General features: G+C 45.9%; 1 protein-coding gene across 2 annotated transcripts in view; it reads right to left on the bottom strand.

The window, feature by feature from the left end:
* Positions 1-19,943, bottom strand: part of GPC3 (glypican 3) — a 145,799-nt gene that overhangs the window by 11,821 nt on the left and 114,035 nt on the right. For both annotated transcript variants that reach the window (XM_027645516.1, XM_027645517.1), the window contains exon 7: positions 15,156-15,309. In XM_027645516.1, coding sequence (XP_027501317.1) covers positions 15,156-15,309 — 154 coding nt within the window. The remainder of the gene's footprint in view (positions 1-15,155; positions 15,310-19,943) is intronic.

The raw sequence follows: 19,943 nt of genomic DNA, 5'->3' as shown, positions 1-19,943 counted from the left end.
CATGAAAAGGACCTTAAAATATTCCCGAGTGCAAGTAATGGACTTATTAGAGGGATGAAAAGAGGCACTTTTCACAGAATCCCAAGCCCTTTAGTCCTGTCATATCAATAATCTTGCTTAAGAATTTCATTCTATTTACATTTCTTTTCCTTCCAAATATCCTGCCTGACTTCTGTGAAATACAACGTTTACGCTTTTAAAGCGTTAATTTATTTCTGTTAATGCTTGGTGGTGAGTGGTGTAAAATGTCTGTGGATCACCCAGAGTGGGAGCAACGGCGTCACAATGGGGTGCAACAGGGAACAATTCTGTCCAATGTGCAGTTTTACACCTGACAACTGATAAATGGGGAGGGAATTTTAAAGACTTGCTAAAAGCATCTTCTTTAAATAGTGGCCGACGATTGAGCTAGAACTCAATATACCTGCAGTCTGTTATCCTCTCCTTCATGTTTAACACCCACAAAAACAATGCTAACAGTAAGAAAAAAAAAACTTTATAGGTATCAGGAAGGAAATTCACCTGGCTGTCCTTAAGCTGCCAAAATATATCAAATTTTTAACCCAGTTTGCTTAGTCTTTGCAAGATGGTTTAATCTAAAACCAGCACTAAGCAATTAGTGACAATTTTCCCTCTGTGTTTGAGGAAATGGCTGAAAAACAAAGGGATTTAAGGAACAAATCACAAAAGCCTGTGTGGGAATACCAGTAAAACAGATGGAGATGTCCCCTTTTTAAAGGAGTGAGGGGAAGTTTTTTCTCCATTTGGCTCCATGTCCCCAGGACAATCAGCACTGATTGGGGAGCATCATAGCTTGGAGGGGACAGAAGATATTTTGGGCTACCTTTGCCCATGGCCTTCCCTGAGACAGCACCAGCAGGGACCAAAAGACCCCTAAACACTGTGATAGGATGAGTGGGTGAGTGGCCACACTGGGATGGCCGTGCACAGCACGTGGTACCAGCCAGTGATGATTTCCACAGACCAAACCAGATTTCACGCTGCCTTTCACCTAAGGGTCTCAAAGCTCAGCACAGGCATTAATTATGCCCTCTACTTCACAGAGATTAATTAAGCACTGAAGCCTCACAGTCCCTGAGAGCCAAGCACAAGCCTCCATTCACCAACAGCTAAAACTGAGCCGAGGTTGTGATGAGGCTTCAGGAGCACTGATGGAAGAGCTGATAAAAGCACCTCTGAGTGCCCCAAGCTGCTCTGAAGTGGCAGCATCCTCCTCCCAGGATACTTCTAATTCCTCTGGACACATCCCAGCAAGTCCTCCTGAGAAGGCAGCCTTTCGAGGTTTGGCTCTGAAAACACTCTTTATGGCAAGACATGAAAAGCTGACACACCAGGGAGCCAGGAGGGCAAGGAGCAGTCCCATCCCACAGCCATCCTTCTGTGCATCCCCTCAGTTCCTATTCTTAAGGACACCTCAAGAGTCTCTGACATTAGCGGTCATTTTTCCTAATGATGAACTGGGCAGCCTTGATAAGACATCCCATATCCACGTGCCAAGAAGTAATAGCAGCTCCTCACATCATCCTTGTTGCCTCCTCCTGTGCTGCTGGCTGCTGGGCTGCTGTGTCACCCCTCCCTGGGTGGGACAGGCTGCAGAAGATGAGCAGGCTGCCTTTTCCTGCCCCATCCTCCCAGCTCCTCCAGCTGCAAGAGGCATCCCCAGCAGTTCTGACAGCAGAGCCATGGGAAGGCACCACAACATGCCCAGGTGCTCTGAGATGCTCCAGAAACCACCCTGACTGCAGCACATCAGTCCATTATCCTTCACTGGGAAAAACCAACACAGATCACACAGGACTTGTGCAGCCTTGGTCACTGGAGGCAATGCTTTAGCAAAGAAGCAAAATCCTCTCTGCCTCCTGATCCCTGTTTTGCTCCATTCAGGCTTGCTGGATGCCTCCCTGTCTTTCCATCTGCCTGGATGACTTCATGTCCTCTCAGATGTTGATCAAGCCATTTGCCCAGGGCACACACAAGGGATTTAGATGAGCAGTCTGCCAACCCACAAACATCTGCTATCACTGTTTCTTTAGCAACAAATGCCTGGATGAAATAGGTGGCAAGTGCATTAAAAAAATATGATACCTGTGCTGCAAAGAGCTGGAAGGCAAAGGGGGATTGCCAGCCCCTGCAGCTAACAAAAAGTGGTGGCTGTGCTGTAGCTGCAGCCTGGGAAACCCATTAAGACCACATGGGGTGTCAAATTGTATGGAACGTGAGCGCTGGCCTTGCAGGGCAAGCAACAGAACTGGGTGGGAAGCTGGTCCAAAGAGACCAGAGGTAACATGAGCTTCTAAGAACACACCTGCCTTTGCCTCCCAAAAAGTGAGAGGAACAGGTGAACAGGCACGGCCTGAGCTGCCGGTCAAGACGGAGGCAGATAAAGTATCCCTTGTGCATCCCATCCTGCTGTGGGATGTAGCAGGGAAGATGCCCATGGAGGGACCCCTGGGAGCGGGGCTTGCTGTAGGAACTGCATCTTTTTGCTCTGCTTTAGGGGTTAGTGCCATCCTGCAGCCATCCAGTTCCCCAGTGCAGGTTTCAGTGGAAAACCTGGATTTAGGAACCTCCAGGTAATCCCACACAGTGATCCCAGTTACTCTGTATCCTACATAACAGGAGCTGGTTAAGTATTTTTACAGACAGGTTTCTGCTCCTTAATGTATGCAGCTGGTCAGGTGAACCTTACTGTTAACAGCAACCGATATCACGTTCTAACCTCTTGCTTTCCAACCCAAGCACAGCAGTTCTTTTCATTCAGTGAGTAGCAATACCTCCTTGCTAAGTCCTTATTTTTGGATTTTTTTCTTTGGTACGCAGATCCATTTTTCTTTTTTCCACATTTTTAATGAGTTCTGGCAGTAGGAAGTTGTTTGTAAATCACACAAGTATTTGTTTTACTGGAAACATCTGCTTTAACACATTTGTCTTTTAAAAAAACATTTTTTTTTAAACAAAGGTATTAAGCTGCAATGTAAATTGGGCACATCTGTTTATGAGTCACTGCAATAGCACTGCCTCTAATGCACCAGATCACATAGATCTCCAGGGGCCTGATCCAGCAGAAATTGGAAACTCACAGCTCGTTCTGCTCCCTTTTCCAGCACTCCTCTTCCAACAGCACTTTTGCCTGATTTAATAAATTAAGGCCACTAAATAAGAAAGACCTATTTAGCATCTGCTAATAACATTAGGTGTCTGGCCCCGCAGTCACTTAAGTACCAACAAGATACTCAAGCTGGTGCCCAAGTCCACGGACAACTGAGGACCAAGTTCAGTGGAATTATTTTTACCTGGGGGACACTGGTAGCTGTGAACTCCAGGCTGCATCAGACTCACCTCTGCCCACGGTGCCATACTATCTCTGCTGCCTTCAGATATGCAGGGCTGCCGTAAAAAGAAACGTTTAGAGAAGCTAAGTAGAGGGAAAGACATCAGCTGGAACCTCCAAGATCAAAACCTGACTCACCAGCTGGCATTTGTTCACTGGAAATGCAAGGGTTAGCAGACCTGGAGCACTGGTCTGGGGCCCAGGACAAATCATTTAGCTTTTTTTACTGCAGTGGCTGGTAAGCATCCCTGATGCCTCTTGGGTAAATAAAGCCAATGAGGGGTGTGAAGGGGGAATCAAAACCAGCAAGGAGATGCTTGGAGCAGGCAGATTCAGGACCTCCATGTCCACAAGAGCTGCCAGACTCCAATTGTCCCAGGCACATGTACCTCATCCCCCAGGACAAAGCTTTCTTACTGCCACCAAAGCCCACAACCAGGCAGGAACATCCCACCAGAGGCCAGGAGGGGAATGCAGTGCGTGCAAAACCTTTGCTCCCTGCACTTGGCCACAGTCCACCTATCCAGGGCAAATGCCTACTCAAAACCATCAGACTGCCATCGTGACCTCCACACATCTGATATCTGCCACAGGCCCCACATTTGGAAAAGCTGGTCCATTGGTGAAAGCACTCATAGACAAATGGCACAGCAGTCATGGTGGCTGTGCACCGCCTCATCTTAGCTACAAGGTGCTGGGCACAGCTGATAGACTCATAGAATGGTTTGGAATTATTTTGGGTTGGAAAGGACCTTGAAGCTCATTTTGTTCCAAACCCCCTGCCATGGGCAGGGACACCTTCCACTACACCAGGTTGCTCAAAGCCCCATCCAGCCTGGCCTTGAACACTTCCAGAGATGGGGCAGCCACAACTTCTCAGGGCAACCTGTGCCAGTGCCTCACCACCCTCACAGTCAAGAATTTCTTCCTAACATCAAATCTATCAGTTTAAAGTCATTCCCCCTCGTCCTGTCACTCCATAGCCTTGCCAAAAGTCCCTCTCCAGCTCTCTTGTAGCCCACTTAGGTACTGGAAGGCTGCAATAAGGTCTCCCTGGAGCCTTCTCTTCTCCAGGCTGAACAATCCCAACTTTCTCAGCCTGCCTCCACAGCAGAGGTTTTCCAGCCCTCGGAGCATCTTTGTGGCCTCCTCGGGACCTTGACCCTCTTTTAGTCTTTGCAATGGCAGAAATAAAGCCACAAGTGTCAGGAAGGGACATGGAAGGCAACAGTGAATCAGATGCTTCCTGACAACAGAAAATGGACCACGAGTGGGGAAGTTTGCCTATAGAAGGAAGGGGAGAGGAGAGCGTTTTTGTGTCTAAACACATTCTTTCACATTCTCTGCACGTGCCTTAGCAGATTATTTATGTGGACAAAGGAAGAGGAAGAGATATTGCAGGCTGTGTTCTGCGATGACTTTGGGGAGCACACAAGTTTTTTTTTTATTTACTTTTTACTGGAATGATCTACACAGAACCAGAAAAGGACAAGCAAATGTACCGAAGCTGCAGAGCAGCCGGTGGAGAGTTATCAAGGAGGCAGAGGATATTAGTCAGATTCTGATAATAACCACCGTCTCCCACCTGCCAACTGCAGTCTGCCTGACACAAAAAGCTCCGAAAACAGGCTGCAGCAGATGTCTGCCTCCCCATGCAGGAAGTGTCTCCAGTATCCATGAGACACAAGCAGCTCCAAAATAGCTTCAAGTCGAACAATTTTACAGAGACTCAAGACACTAAATTCAAACAGGAAGGAGGGAGGAAAAAAAAAGTAAAGAAAAAGGATGTGTATCACATTGCAGTTGTAATTTACATTTTAGAAATCCTGCTGGGACTCCTGTGCTGGACTGAGGCAGTGACAGATGCCCCGGCAGTCTGTCCAGCTGCCAAACCTGATGCTCAGCAGCCAGCAGTACCTGCCACCACAAAACTTCCGTCCCCACACATCACAGCACAGAACCACCAAGGGAGTTGCCAGCTAAGGGATGCAGCAGAATCCTGGGCACACAGGGACCCTCGGCATCCAGCAAAGAGTCTGCCCCAAGGCAGCACTTCAGGCACCAGCTCCTGGCTGCTTGGAGATGGGATATACAGAAAGGGCCCTCCAAGGAAGGAAGGTGTGAGAAAGGAAAGGCGCTGCTGGGTTGGCATTCAAGATCCAGCTGGGCACAGACCCAGCCTCCTGCAGGAGGGAAGGGCAGAACATCATCCCAGATCCCACGGGTAGCAAAGAGAGAACGAAAAGCAGGAACAGACAGCAAGATGTCATCAAGAGCCCCAAATACCACTGAAGACATTTTCTGAAACAACAGAGGCTGGTCAAAATGCCAGATTTCCATTCCCATAGAAAATGGAGAATGTGCTACTGCTCTAAAGCAGAACAAAGGCAAAATGCGTCCAAATTTTCTGTTGTTTAAATTAAAAAATTTCTAAAAAGGCAAGTTTACATACCACTCCAACAAAGTCCAACCAATTTATTTTAATTTCATTTTTTTCTGTGTGTAATTATAAACACAATCTCAAGCAGACTTTCAGACAAGAAGCTGCTCTGGAGTGAAACCTAACAGGATTACCTTGCAGTACAGGCAAGCAGGCTGCTGCTGCTTCATTTCCCTGCTGCAAGAGCTGAGAAAGATGTTTCAGTTTATTCCAAAACAAGAAAATCCCATCCAAGACTCCAGCATGCTTCACTGGAGAGGCAGTTTGCAACACAGTCTCCCAGTCAGAAAGCTTCTGACCTGCCCTAAAAGCAACACAAGGGGAGGTTAAATTTTGAAGCCAGGGCACTTTTGCCCCAAGGAAGTTGCACCACAGACCCAGAAAAGCTGGCAAAGTCAGGAAACGTCAAAAGCACTTGGCTGCCTGAAATTTGTTCCTACAGAAAAAACCCATCTGGGCTCACTTTCAAGCTGTGAGACCCCCAGGGCCAGGAATGGAGGGAGAAGGCAGAGCACAGTCCGTGGCAGTCACAGCGTGGGAAGGAGGACATCTCTCCTCCAGTTCACAGCTCATCCATCCCAGCACGAGAGGGGTCGGGATCTGCTGGAAATACACCTGGGAACGAGGGGAGCCTGCGCTCAGGCAAACACACCTGGTTCAGTTCATGTTACTCCTGGTGTCAGCCCCGGCAGATGTGTGTGCACAGCTTGGGGCTAATGCACAACAGTCGAGGAGAGCTCCCGCCTGACGGATGATGGATCCCCCGTTTCTGGAGCGCACGGAGCAGTGTTGACTCAGTAATTGATCGTGTCCTGGTTATGCACAAACCGATGAGTGATTTGCAGGCCAGACCCGAATGCACACTATTTTCACTTGCAAAACAAGGCGTGAGAAGAGAGAAAGAAATGAGGATTAAACCCCTGGAATCCTAAGAGGTTTCTCTGGAGGAGCATCCTTCTTCCCCTTTCCAATATCTTTCTGGCAAGGACTTAAAAAACAGGCTGCTTTCAGGGCAGGTCTGTGCTTCCTTCTGCTGGAGACCAACAGCCACTAGCAACAGGCTCCATGATCAGGCCTGTGCACAAGTCCAGCATAGGCTGTCCATTGATTTAATCTCAAGCAATGCCTCTTCCTCCATCCAGGCTACATCCAGACATCTTCCAGATATTTAAGTCACAGCTTCATTTAATGAGGCTTGCTTACATCATGGATACATACATTTATATTTATGGAAAGATGTAAAAACTAATTTTCAAGAATGCAATGCTGCTGTCTGCAGCAAGTAGGAACCTGTTGGATCCCAGAGATCGATGCCATGTGGATTCTCACTCAACCACATCTAAGCAAACACCAGCTCTAGAGAGCCATTGATTACTGACACAGTGCGATGCCGCAACTCTCACTGCCAGGTCATTGCCACAATAACCTGCATAAAAACAAACACATTTGTTCAAATTTGAAAGAGGGGAACTGAGAGGTCAAGCTTTTTAAGGCAGTCTGGAGAATTTCAGCATTTCCCATCTTCTTCCCTTTAGGGCTCAAAACTGCTCTGAAAGTTGCACCCACAAGGTTTCCAGTAAGTAGTGGCTTCCATGGTCCACCTGAAACATCATCTGTTCTCTTGGACACCTCCTTCAGGGCAAGAAGATGGACAGCAAAATGTAGCAGCCACAGCTGAGAGCCCAGGGCCCTCTCCCAGACACTTCCAATGAGGCATGGTCACCTGTCTCAATGTTAACTGTGTCTCCAGTTATTGACATAGTTGTATTTCCCCAAGACACCTTTTGGGCAGACGCGTGTCAAGCTTATCTCGAGCCAAGCCGTGTTTTATAGTTCTTAATGGATGTTAGTTGTGTGAATTTGTCTAATTGTGCCTTTCACTGCACACAACCTTAGGGTGTCCCCACTGTGTGACACCCCTCCTGTTCATCCCTGTGATGTTTTACAGCTGAGTGTTGGCACACAAACACGAGTGCCGGGCACACACATCATCCCGTATGGCTGGGACACACTCCAGGGCTGGAGCCCTCTCCCACAGTGCCGAGCAGGGCTGTGCCCTACAGCCTCATTTATTACATCCCCATAATCACTCTTATCAGCTTACCTGCAGTAAGGCATTAGTAAAAGCCAAGCCACTCATGAAAGGGGCACCCTCTCCTATGTGAAAAGTCAATCAACATGTTATATTGTTATCGGGCTAGCAGACAAACCTCCCTTTGTATGACAAACTGTGCAGATATGATGCCTTGACTATCAGTGTAAGGTTATCTTGTTGGTCCTCTAGCAAGTAGCACCTGATCTGCTCCTGTCTGAAATATGCCTTTAGTGTTGTCCCTTAAAAAGAAAACCAGTTAAACTATTTTGTCTCTCCAAAACAAAAAATGACAAAAAAAGAAAAGCAGGTTTGTATCCAAGTCAGGAATTGTGTTTCCCAACTTCATCAGCATTCATGTGTTTCAGCCACAAAAAACAGATTCATCATCCTTTAAAGATAAATATGGCCATCACTATTGCAACTGGGCAGATTTTTGCATACTTGAAATTGTTTTGATGTGTTCAGTCATGTAAAATGCTGCACTCAGTAACAATTTAAAGATATATTAGCTCCCAAATTACACTGTTGAAAAGCTTCTCCTTACACACCCTGGCATAATACAAACTGTTATTCAAACTTGCAGCCTAACTAGAGGGTAAGCCTTTTGCCAGCAGACTGGCATTATAAACATCTGGGACTGATGAGCAATCATAGATTTCCAAAGACCTCCGTGCATTTGTACGTGTAACAGCAGAAGCATCATCTCATCTGACCATCAGCGTGTCTCCAGCCCTTCAGCCTCACCAAATCACCTTATGCTGAGCCCATGGACCAGCCCCATCTGCACCGATCTGGACTTCCAAAAGAAGGATTCAGACCAATGTCTGCTCACATTGGGAATGCAATGCATCGTGTGATTTATGATGCATCCACTGATTCTGCCTTTAAAAAACTGGTACATCATTCTTTGCTTTGAATCAGAATGGACTGAGGCAGTGGAAGTCAGGTCATAAAAATACAAGATACAAATTGCCCAGAGGGACTTGAATCTGTAAGCACAACACTGAAAAAGTTAAAAAACATTTAAAAATCGAAGTAAAATTGAAACCAGAAAAATAGGAGCATGGGATTAATATATCCAGTGGATTTACTTGCTGATTTCACAGATGTTTTTTGCAGATATGTGGTTTTTCTCAAAGTACAAATTCTGATAGATGACTTATTGGTTCTTCAGTGGCAGAACTTAGTGTTTCTTTGGAAGAACTCACAGCACAGAGGTTACAAGAACTCTTCAAAACATACACACTGTATACAGTGTGAGACCTGGAAGAGTCACAGCAGCAGAAACAGTTTATAGGATGCTATAAACAAACTCATCTCTGAACACCACCAATAATTTTCCCAGTCTGTCAATAAAAAAAAAAATCATTTTTTGCTGACGTCAGAAGTTAATGAACTTGCCACTCAATTAGAGAATCAGCCAACTGCTACATGTGACTCCCATCTTTCAGCTTGTATTTGGACAGTGACAAAGAATTCTTGACTTTCAACCAAATCTTCATTAAAAGAAAAACTCAACAAACACAAACACTTGAAATATAAAAGCAATAATCAAGCTATTGCACTGTTTTAGTTGGTACAATTCCAGCTCTTCCATCAGGATAATCTAGCTGACACTTGGCCTTGTCATTTTTTCACCCTGTGACAGGATGTCTTGTAAAACAGCATGTTTCTGTTATCCTTGTTTCAGTCGAGCATTCAACAGCACCCTCTTTGGAAAAAAAAAGTAGTCAAAAAAAAAAAAAAAAGTAAATTGCTGCTATAAAAAATTTTAGTTAAAAGTCTTCAAGCTTTTAGCAGAATAGAAAAACCCATCAGAAGGATGCTGTGTCAATCTGACCCGGCTCACCCCACTGCCTGAGCCAAAAACAGGGCACCTCTGCTGAAGGCTAAGCAGAACCACACACAGTAAATATTGATACTGTACACATGATATTTGTCAGTAGGACAATCCAAGCCTGCAGGCTGTACAGCAGGAAGGGACAACAGCCACGTGGCCCTGCACTGTCAGCAAAACCCACACAGATGGAGACATCTCTCACCTATGGAAGGAGTATTTTTAGAAGTCAATTGGGTATTTCAAAACATCTGTCTCAGCAGAGGGGTGAACATCCCAAGACCCAGCACTAAATGGAGCAGAGCAGCAGATACAGGTGCTGGGATAAGGACACACTGGAGGCATTGGCAAAGCAGCAATCACTATGATAAAGGATGGGAATATATGATCTTGTAAATATTTTAACAAATGTTGGTCTGTCTCTCAGCACATGCATGGTGTGAGCCCCAGCAGACTCTCATCACTCCTCCCAGGTTGGGAGTGTCCCCTTTTTCAATACAAATACTCACTCCTAAGGAACTTCTCCCACAGGAACAAGCTGCAGAAACCAGGAGGGCAGCACCCAAAGAGACCCTGTCTGGCCTCACCCACTGCCATACACAGCCACCTCAGCAAGGAAACCCCTGCTTGATCCCCAAAATGAGCAGGCTTTTGCACCCCATGAAAAAGCAATTTAAATGTCACTGTAGCAGAGACATCTCCTGTTCCCTGCTCAGGAAAGGAGCTCCGATTGACGGCACCCTCCTAAAATAATAAACCTGTGAGAAAACGGGGTGAGGAGAGGAATGACATCTCAGCACTGAGACCCCTAAAACATGAAATGCTTATTGGGACATTTGGAGACATTTAAAAGCAGAATAGGATGAAAGTTGCAACTCATGGTGTTCAGAGCAGCTTCCAAAAACACGGTGTGAGGCAGAAAAGATGGGGGTCCAACTCTGTGCCCACACAGGGCACAGCCAGCACACAAAGACAGCAGCCCCTTCTCTCTGGAAAGGTGGCTGCTGGAGACCTCACCTGCTCTACAAGGTCCCTATATTCCCATTTGGAAGCATCAACACCTTTGTAACATATATGAAGGGGTTACAAACAAATAGCTTTTCCACCTGGGAAGAGGCCATGCTCGGCCAGCCCAGAGGTGATACTCAAACCAGCCATTTGATGAGAGCACTCGAAAAAGCCCTGCCAAGAGGATAAATCAGAGGCAAAGCAAGCCAGAACTTACTAAAGAGTTACAGATCTGGGTAAATCAAGGGGGACATCGTGCTGATCTTTCACAAAGCACCTGGGTGCTGTGTGAATCGCTGCAAACCCACACAGGAGTCCCGCCCAGCCAGTGGGTCTGGCAGCAAATGGGCAGGGTGCAAGAAAACTCAGGGCTTCCTTCTCCCCTTAGGAATAACCAAGGGAGAGCAGAGAGGAAAAACTACCTGCAGGTTATGCAGCAGGAGCAGCCAGGCAGGGGAGCTCTTTTACACACACAAACTTCCAGAGCCATCTTTATATATCTTTATTGCACACATCTATCCTTACATATCTCATGGGATGGGGCCAACTTCCCGTCCCAGGACAAACTATTTCTACTTAATTCTGCCAAATCCATCTGTTCCCAAGACAACTTTTGTTACTGCCTAACAGAGATATTTTGGAAGGGTAAATCTTCCCCTCAGCCTCCCAAACCCTTCCCCCACAGTTGCTGGTTTGCTCAGAACATTCCCTGGGTGCTTCAGCTACTAAAAGAGATATTTTCCTCCCAGAAAATCTTGTGAGATGCCCAGGGCACAGCCTACACACATAGCTGAGCTGGACCACACCAGCTTAGTAAACCCCCCAAAAAGCCTGCACCTTCTCTCCCCCAGCACTTGATAAAGCTGCCCACATGGCACAGGAGCCTCTCCAGCACCCACATTTTATATCCAGGCTTCCTGGCAACGACCTTGTTGGTTGTAAGTGGCATCTGGAGTGAGCACACCAGAGGTGAGCTAATTAATGGGTGGCTGGCTGGAGCATCAGCAAAGCATCAGCCACCCTGGGCTCTGTTTGCTTTGGGTGCCCCAAAGGATGCAGGATGACTGATCCCAGTGGGCTGTGAGCACATGTTTGTGTCGTAGAGCCTGGAAGACATTTGCACTGACTCATAATTTGGGGGAAAATACTATAATTAATTCGCAGACATGATCTGCCATTGGTGTGGCAAAAATACATGTGTGTGTATGTACACAGCTCTATTTTTATAGCTGCATGGCCAGGGTGCCGGCTCCATCGGTACTCCATTGACAAACAGGATGCACTCTTCTCTGAGCTGGGAGGTTTTCAGTCCTCCCCCTTATTGTAAACATCATCTGCCTTCAAAACCCTTAATGTGTTGCAGATGTGACAAACAATAAAAGACCTATCATAAAAAAAAGCCTGCCATCTCCGTGTTTCCCACTGGGGCAACATAATAATGAATTTATTAGCATATAGGGCTCACCAACATATGTTTATAGTCACTCACAAAGTTTTGACTTGACAGTTTACAAGTATGTTTAAATCATTAAAGTTCAAGTTGACTGTCCAGTTATTACAGGCTCATTATAAATAGGAAACAAAGGTTACATTTTATACAACAGGCGATAAATCAAAACTAGTCTGTATTTGAGACTGACTCTTTTTTTTCCTTTTGCTCTTTTTTTCATCTCCTTATTTCCAAGACCTTCTGAGGGAACATCTCAGTGAGGCCAGGACTCAGCAGATGTTTGTAGTTAGCTGGTAGGACCAGCAGCACCCACACTGGGGAGCAGGAGAAATTCCCACTGCATCCAAGAGATGCAAAGACCTGAGAGCTTTGCTAATGTTTTCACTCAACTGACAGCCAAACTCGGTGCCAGCCCAAGGCATTCACCTCTCCTCCTCCCCAAGGCATCACCTAGTCCATCTGCAAGGCTTAGGAAACCCTTTGGAAGGCAGGAGTTCTCCACTGCCCTCCTGGGGCCAAGGAAATTTCCTCCTAAGCTGAACAAAGCATCTAAGAAAAGGAAAGCAAAACCCCAAACTGCATTCCCTGACTGCAAACCTCTGAGGGTCAGCAAAGGCACTCAAACATGCCCAGAGAGGGGGTTTGGGTTTGACCACTGCCCTGACACAGACTCCCCCAGCCAGCCAGCCACGTTCCTGCCTTAACACTGCAGAGCATCCAGCATGGGATAAAACCACAGCCACTCCCAGTTCTTTCTGCCTCTATTACAGGGTAACTACCTTGGGAAGGAGAGAGATAAAGCCACATTAAATGTAAAAGTTCATTTTGCAAACTATTTCCAGATTCAAAGCCTGGCATAATTTCAAATAGGCATGCTACCCTAAAATTTAGAAATTGTGGAAAGGGGGGGAATGTGGAATGGTTTCTGGTCCCTTTTATTTCTTGCTATGTACATGTGGTATGATGGGAAAAAAATTTAATTGAAAAATATTCTTTCAAAGTAAAAAGAAATATCATTCTCAAAAATGTTGAAAGTGAGTATTTCCACACCATCAGCAACTTTTCCTGGGCTGGTTTCCAACATAAAACTTGAACAGAGTCACAGTTTATATCCAATACCAACCAAATAGGATTCTGTCACTGTCAGATCAGCTTCACCTTTCTGCTCTAAAGCAAAACACAAAAAAAAGAGAATTATGGCATGGGCAAGCAAGAAAAACCAGAAGGTCTCCCTGATGGCACAGCTCATGCCCTCTGAGCTCAGTCAGTGCCTTCAAGCTGTGCTGGACAAACCTCACACTCAGCAACCTGAAAGTTAACTTGCCAGGAACACCATGCCCCAAAGACACTGCTGCCCTAAAGTTAATATTTACCCATCCTGTAGCAAAGGCAGCAACAAACACTCTCCAGCAGAGCAGCACAGGGAAGAAGGGAGGATTAGTCCTCTTTTCCTGCTACATGTTCATGCACCACAGTGACAAGAGGGAGGGGTCTAAGTTGCCAGACGAGCAAGTTGTCAGGGAGATCAATACAGTGATTAAACTAGCCTAGAGAGACAGAAAAAGGCAGAAAGGATTATATATCCGGCTTCAGAGATCACTGATGATATTATGGGGAAGGTTTTAAGAGGAAATTAGAAACACATTAAAAAATAGCATCAAGGTGTGACACAAAGATCACGGAAAATGAAACACGTATCTCAGCTCTCGACACAGGACACTGTGAATCACCTGTATTTCTTTAACCTACACTTTGATATTTAGTTCTTGGATGAAATAAAGTATATTTTATTCTTCTCTGAATTCTGTATTTCTCTTTCAGACTTGGACTGGAGGACTTAAAAAGTCTTTTATTTCCCTTGGTCAATATTTGAATATATGTATTTTATGCACTTTACATAATGTGTCAATAATCTTTGATATAAGACTGGCATTTAATATTTCAGCTCTCACTTCATTAAGGATATTTTAATTATCCCAGACCAATGGAAGGGAATTTATAAACATCTGTGCTTCGTTTAGGAGCCCAAATTTGCCTCTTAAACTTCAAAGCTGTAAAGCTGATTTTATCCAGGTTCAGTTGTCTGGTCTCTCGAAGTGCACCACATAGCACAGCATTAATTGGGCCAAGCCTCCAGCCCGCAGACCCATGTCCAGCACAGTCATCCACCTTGGACACAGCCTCTATCAGCCTGGTTTTGCTCACACAACCAAACCAGATGATGCTGCTGAGCTCCACAGAGCCAGGAGCAGGATGACAGTGGTTAGTGGGTTGAGGTGAAGGCACACACCAACAAGCACGTGTGACTGCCCAAGTCTCAACTGGTCCTTTGCTTTCTCCTCCCGATGTATGACCAGGGACTACTCATTAATAACACAGCCTCAAAGCACCAGGAGTGCCTCAGGGCCATTTTCAAAGCAACCAAAGACATGACTCATAGTGGCAAGCAATGCAATTTCAGGTTCCTGAGTACCTAAATCACTTCTCCAAAATGAGCCCAAGTTATTTGCAAAAAATTACCACAGTTTTCTAAAGCTTAGATCAGAAATACCCATCATTTGCTGCAGTTAAGCAAGCCTTCCCAACTTTCCGATGCCCTCCAGAAAGCTGAAAGGCTCATCTCAAAGCTCATGACTGCAGGTTTGCATGAAGGAGAGAAGAAGGTGAGACTGGGACCTACATCAAGTTTGCAACTTGCCTCAAATCCTCTCTGATGGGTTGCCTGCAACACACCCCTGCAAAACCAACCTGGAAAAGCAGTAGCATTCCTTCTCCAGCTGCTGCCTCGGCTGCCACCGAGGTCAGTTGGCACAATGCTGGGCATCATCAGCCTCTGGACCGTGGCTGTGGAGGGCATCGGGGGTGTCTGCAGCAAGCAGACCTGCGCAGACCCCAGGGAGCAGCTCCCCACACCATCACCAAAATCTACAACGCACAGAGGGGCAGCTGCTGTGGTACCACCATCCCCATCACCTGCTAAGAACCGGAGCTGGTTCCTCACTCGCAGCTCTCCATCCCCAGAGCCTCTGCCACAGTCATCTTCGTCGTCGCAGTCTCCGCTCTCCTCCTCCTCCTCCGGGGTTTTGCCTGGAGCTTTTCGGCGGGGCAAAGCCATCCCTCTGAGCAGCTGAAAGACACGAGGTGCCACAGTCATTCAGCTGCTTCCCTCCACCCTTCCTGCTGCTCCATCCTATGCTTGCAGAGGCATGGGGTGACAAGAGGGGCACAGGGCTCAGTGGAGCCAGGACAGTGGGACAAGACCCCAGCGCACTCCTTGTGCCAAAGCACTGATGAGCTCAGGTTCATTCACAGACAAAGGTGCACACAGAACCTCAATTAAAGAAACAAAAGGAGGAGGAAAATCCACATTGAGTCATTTTATGCCCTTCAGCTTCTGCCCCATGAGCACTGCATGAGCAACAGTGCATCAACCAGCCCTGACAGACCCCAGTGTCATCAAAGCTCTGGGGTCACTACAAAACACATGTCCAAAATTAGGCCAGATGGGGCAAAAAACCAGTAGCAAGAGGAGCCTCTGTTCAGGGGATTCTCACTGCTTTCAGGGACTATCTCCCATATGACAAGTAACATACATGGAAGGAAATGGTAGATCTCTTGGGTCTTTATGGCACCCCACAAACATAACCTAAAAAATCTCATTCCTCCCTCTTGAAGCACAGAGAGTGCTAATCAAAGTTTTTGGGATAGCCAAGTGACACAACTGAAAGCATCTTTTAAATGATGTTTTAAAGTTGAGTCCTAAGTAAGGGTAAGAGGTTGCACATCCCTGAGATGGGGACTCGGATGCCTCCCCTGAGCACAGGGTCAGGACTACTTTCCAAACATGGGTGGGAGCTCCCCACACTCCCATCATGGCACATGGAGGGATTAGACACATTTTAAGCTATCGGCTTCCTCTTCCTGCTGACTTTTCTGATTTTGCTGTTGCTGAAAGCAGCCAGCTATTTCATCACAAACCCAGATCCCCTTTGAAAAAGTGTGAGTCAGCCAGTTAATATATGCTGAAAATTTCTATCACTGCCACTCTGCTGTTAAAAGCCTTCTTGAATTTAATCTCAGCGCTAAAAAAAAAAAAATAATGAAAAGGATAAGTAACAGAGAAGATATTGCGAAATGGGAGCTTTCCGCATACTTCAGGGGTTCAGTTAGTTCCATCTCTTGCAGCAATATGCATGCCTTGCAAGGCATTTTTTAATATCTGGAATCTAGGTTATATTTTTAAACTATTAAGCTAGCCTTAGAAAACAGTTTCTAAAATATTTATCTACTGAAGTTTATACAGCCTTGGAGGAATGCTTTTGGCATCCGGCTCGCCCTGTCCACAGCACTGTCCACATACCTTAGTGTTTATATTACAGGAGCATAACCTAATGAAAAACAAATGGCTCCATGTGAGACCCCTTTGGGTTCCCCAGCTGCATCAAGCAATGCAGCAAACCTCTCCTTGGCACGTGCCAAAGCCTGCCCAGCGTGAGAACCATGCTGGGTTAGTCCCACACCCATGGTGGGCAGCAAAAGGCAGCTCATCGCCCCAGAGATCACGGGAATGTGCTTCCATGTCCTTCAACAGGCTTTGACTCAGGCTGTTTAAGTTCACTTTTCAGGAATTTTGTTTTGTTTAGACCTCTCCAGAATCTAGTGTAATCATGAAAAAATGACAAACAAATGAAAGGGCAAGTGCAGTGCTGAGGGTAGCAGGAGAAAGGCCTCGCACAGGAAAAGAACATGCCCAGCGCTTGAGCCTTTACACCATCCCCTGGACTTCTCCAAAGGAAGCCCTATATAGCAGCAGTCCTCAGCACAGAGTACCTCAGCTCAAGGTGAAATGAGGGTCTCCCTCACGCAGCAGCTAATTACCACACACACCAATTCAAATCCATTGCTAAAAAACCAAGCCCATCACTAAAACCCCAAGCCCATCATGGTGGAAGGGACCACAGCCACTCAGCAGCAGGATGCTCACTCCTCTGCAGGATGCTTGTTCCTCTGCATCCAAGGCACAGAGCAAGCCAGACGAGACCCCACCATGTAGCCCAGCGGCACAACTTTCATGACTTACCCAAAAAAGCAGAGGAACTTTCTGGCGGAGAGAATTAAGCTTTGGGATATTTTCAGATTTAATAAGCTCAGCAGGGGGCAGGGGAAAATCAGGATTTTTCAATTGTGTCTTTTCAAACATTAAAATAACTGAGCATTTCTTGTATAACTACTTTTTTTCCTTGGCATGCCATAAATTAGCAGCTTAATTTCTCTGCCTTCGTAGGCACAATAAAAGAGGAACTTTCTGAGAAACGTCACGCAGGCCCTGACTTTGGATCGAGGGAACGTGACATCCCTGTGCCACGCTGCTCTTTCCTGTTCCAGGAGAAAACTCCATCCTCAGCCACGTACTCCCCAACTGCTGACAACCACAGGGAGGTTCAATTAGTCAAACTTCACAGCTGGCTCTGGGAGAAACAAAGCCTATGACACAAAACTACTGTAACAGTTAGCAGGAGACCAGGCAGGGGGTGGGAATCTCACCTCGCTCCCTTGGCGCATCCAGGCCCAGGAATGCTGCTGAATGTCTCAGCTTCGTCCGGAGCAGCAGCCATAGTCCCACTCATCAACCATTCCACAACCTCCCTGATGGTCTGCACGTTTTATGAAATTATATTTGGTGGGCTGAACATAGATTCCCCATCCTTAAATAGCAAGCAGAGCTGACTGTACCCTAACATTACGGTTTATTCATGTCCTGTGGTTTAAAGTCCATGGTAAAAGGCAGGAAAATACACAGTCTGGTGATCACTAAAGTAGTATGTAACAGTGAGATAGTTTTAACTTAATCACAATTCACCCAGCTGTAAGAGTTTACTGTCATATCTACTCTTCTTTGCTAAACCATAATGGTAAAACTACAGGGTAACGTACCCAGTGTAAACTAGAGCTCTCATTGTGAGAGTCTGGGCACATGCACCTCCAAGGGGTCTGCAGGGCATTCATCTTCCATCTGTACAACCACCACAGCAAGAAACTTCCTTTGCTCCTGACTACAAGTTCTAATGGATAAGATGTCCCTCAGCTTTATTTATATTTATATTTTATTTATATTTATAAGCCTCTGGAAACCATGACCCTCTGGATGGGTAGGGCTGGCAGTGCCAGGGCACTGGCACGAGGGGCTCCAAGGGACACTGGGCAGCCACATCTGGTCTCCATACACATCTTTGTTGCTCGTCTTGTCTTGTGGTCTCCCCACAGCTTAAAAAACAAGGCAGACGGGAACGGTGTGCTGAGCCTTCCTGCAAGGAAAGCTCCCCAGGGCATCCCAGCGTGATTTACACAATTATTCATAACTGTACAGTGACCAGACAAAAACAGATGCAGCAACACAGGGTAATGACTCAGCTGGACTTGGACGGGCCACCGTATGTTGAAATCTTTTTAACTCCTCATTCTTTACAACTGCTTTACTCAGAGCTCACCATCCCACCAGCCCACTAAGCCACCTGGTCTTGTTTTTCCAATTTTAACACAAACAGTGGGAGCTGCAACATACTTTTTATCATTAATCTCCCATCTCGGAAAAGAACTCAGCATCGTGTTTCTTGGACTGCAGTTTAATAGCTGTTTTCTCTGTTCAGAAACTAAGCCTGTGGTATTGCAAATATCAATTTGAGCAATACCCAAAATTGTGCCCACAAATTCAGATTAAATACTGTCAGCAAGCTACAAGCACTGTGCTCCTTTAGGGCAAAAATCATCCCTTTCAACACACTTCAAAAATATGTAAAGTGAAGAGAACAGCCAAAGAGATTATTATGGGGAAATAGAAGACTTTTAGAAAAACATTTAATTCCTTCATGAGTTTAGGGGAGAAGCCTGATTGATATTTGTAATCTTTTGGTGGACAGAGCTGTCATTTAATTTAGCTTGCATGACTGAAAGAATTTAACAAAAAGTGTTCCATAGAGTTTTGCTGAAATTCTTTGCATGTTTTTAGTAAGCCTCTGGAATACGATCAAACCTAAAAAGCTGGAGAGGATGGAGACTGAACTTGCAGCTAAAATAATATTAAAATTGTAATATATGCTTAATAATCAAGTATTCACATACAGCAGAAAAAGTGCCTCAGTGCAGAAATTACATTGGATCCCCAGCCGTGTTATCCATGTGCTGCTTGGCATCAAGAAAGGAATCCTGGGAACTGAACCCAGCAGTGAAAACCAACCCCTGGCTCTGCTAGAAACCTTCCAAAACTCAACCAAACCCACCAACTCATTACTATCTGCAAGATCTGGGATGCCTTCCTACAGAAGCCTCGTAAGGAAGAGTTTTGGAGGAGCGAAGGTGTTATTTCCCCTTTCATCACTCCAGCCCCACACTTCGGCCGCACACTTACAGGTACAGGACGCAGATCCCGTGGTACTTCCCACACAACTCCCAAGATTCCCAACAGGTCAGGTTTTTCTATTTTAAATTCCAGCCTGCTGAAAACATGGGGTTTTGGGGGAGAAAAACTAGATCTTACGGCCAATCCTGACCTTGAAATCTGCAATACCAAATAATTTACATGTGGCTTTTAAATCAGGGCAGCATCATGGGAAACGTGCAGATTTTCACACGATACTGTTCCCTGTTAACAGCTCATTACAATCTACAGAAGTATATTCCCATTATGAAATACAGCTGGGGTTGTTTTGCTTACGAAGGTCATTATCTGATCACAGGCAAGAATCGGGGAAAGGAACCCATTTT

This window comes from Corapipo altera, unplaced genomic scaffold, assembly GCF_003945725.1.
Source record: "Corapipo altera isolate COAL_440 unplaced genomic scaffold, ASM394572v1 65, whole genome shotgun sequence".
NCBI lineage: Eukaryota > Metazoa > Chordata > Aves > Passeriformes > Pipridae > Corapipo > Corapipo altera.
The sequence above is the reverse complement of the archived record's forward strand: the minus strand, read 5'-3'. Positions and strand labels throughout refer to the sequence as shown.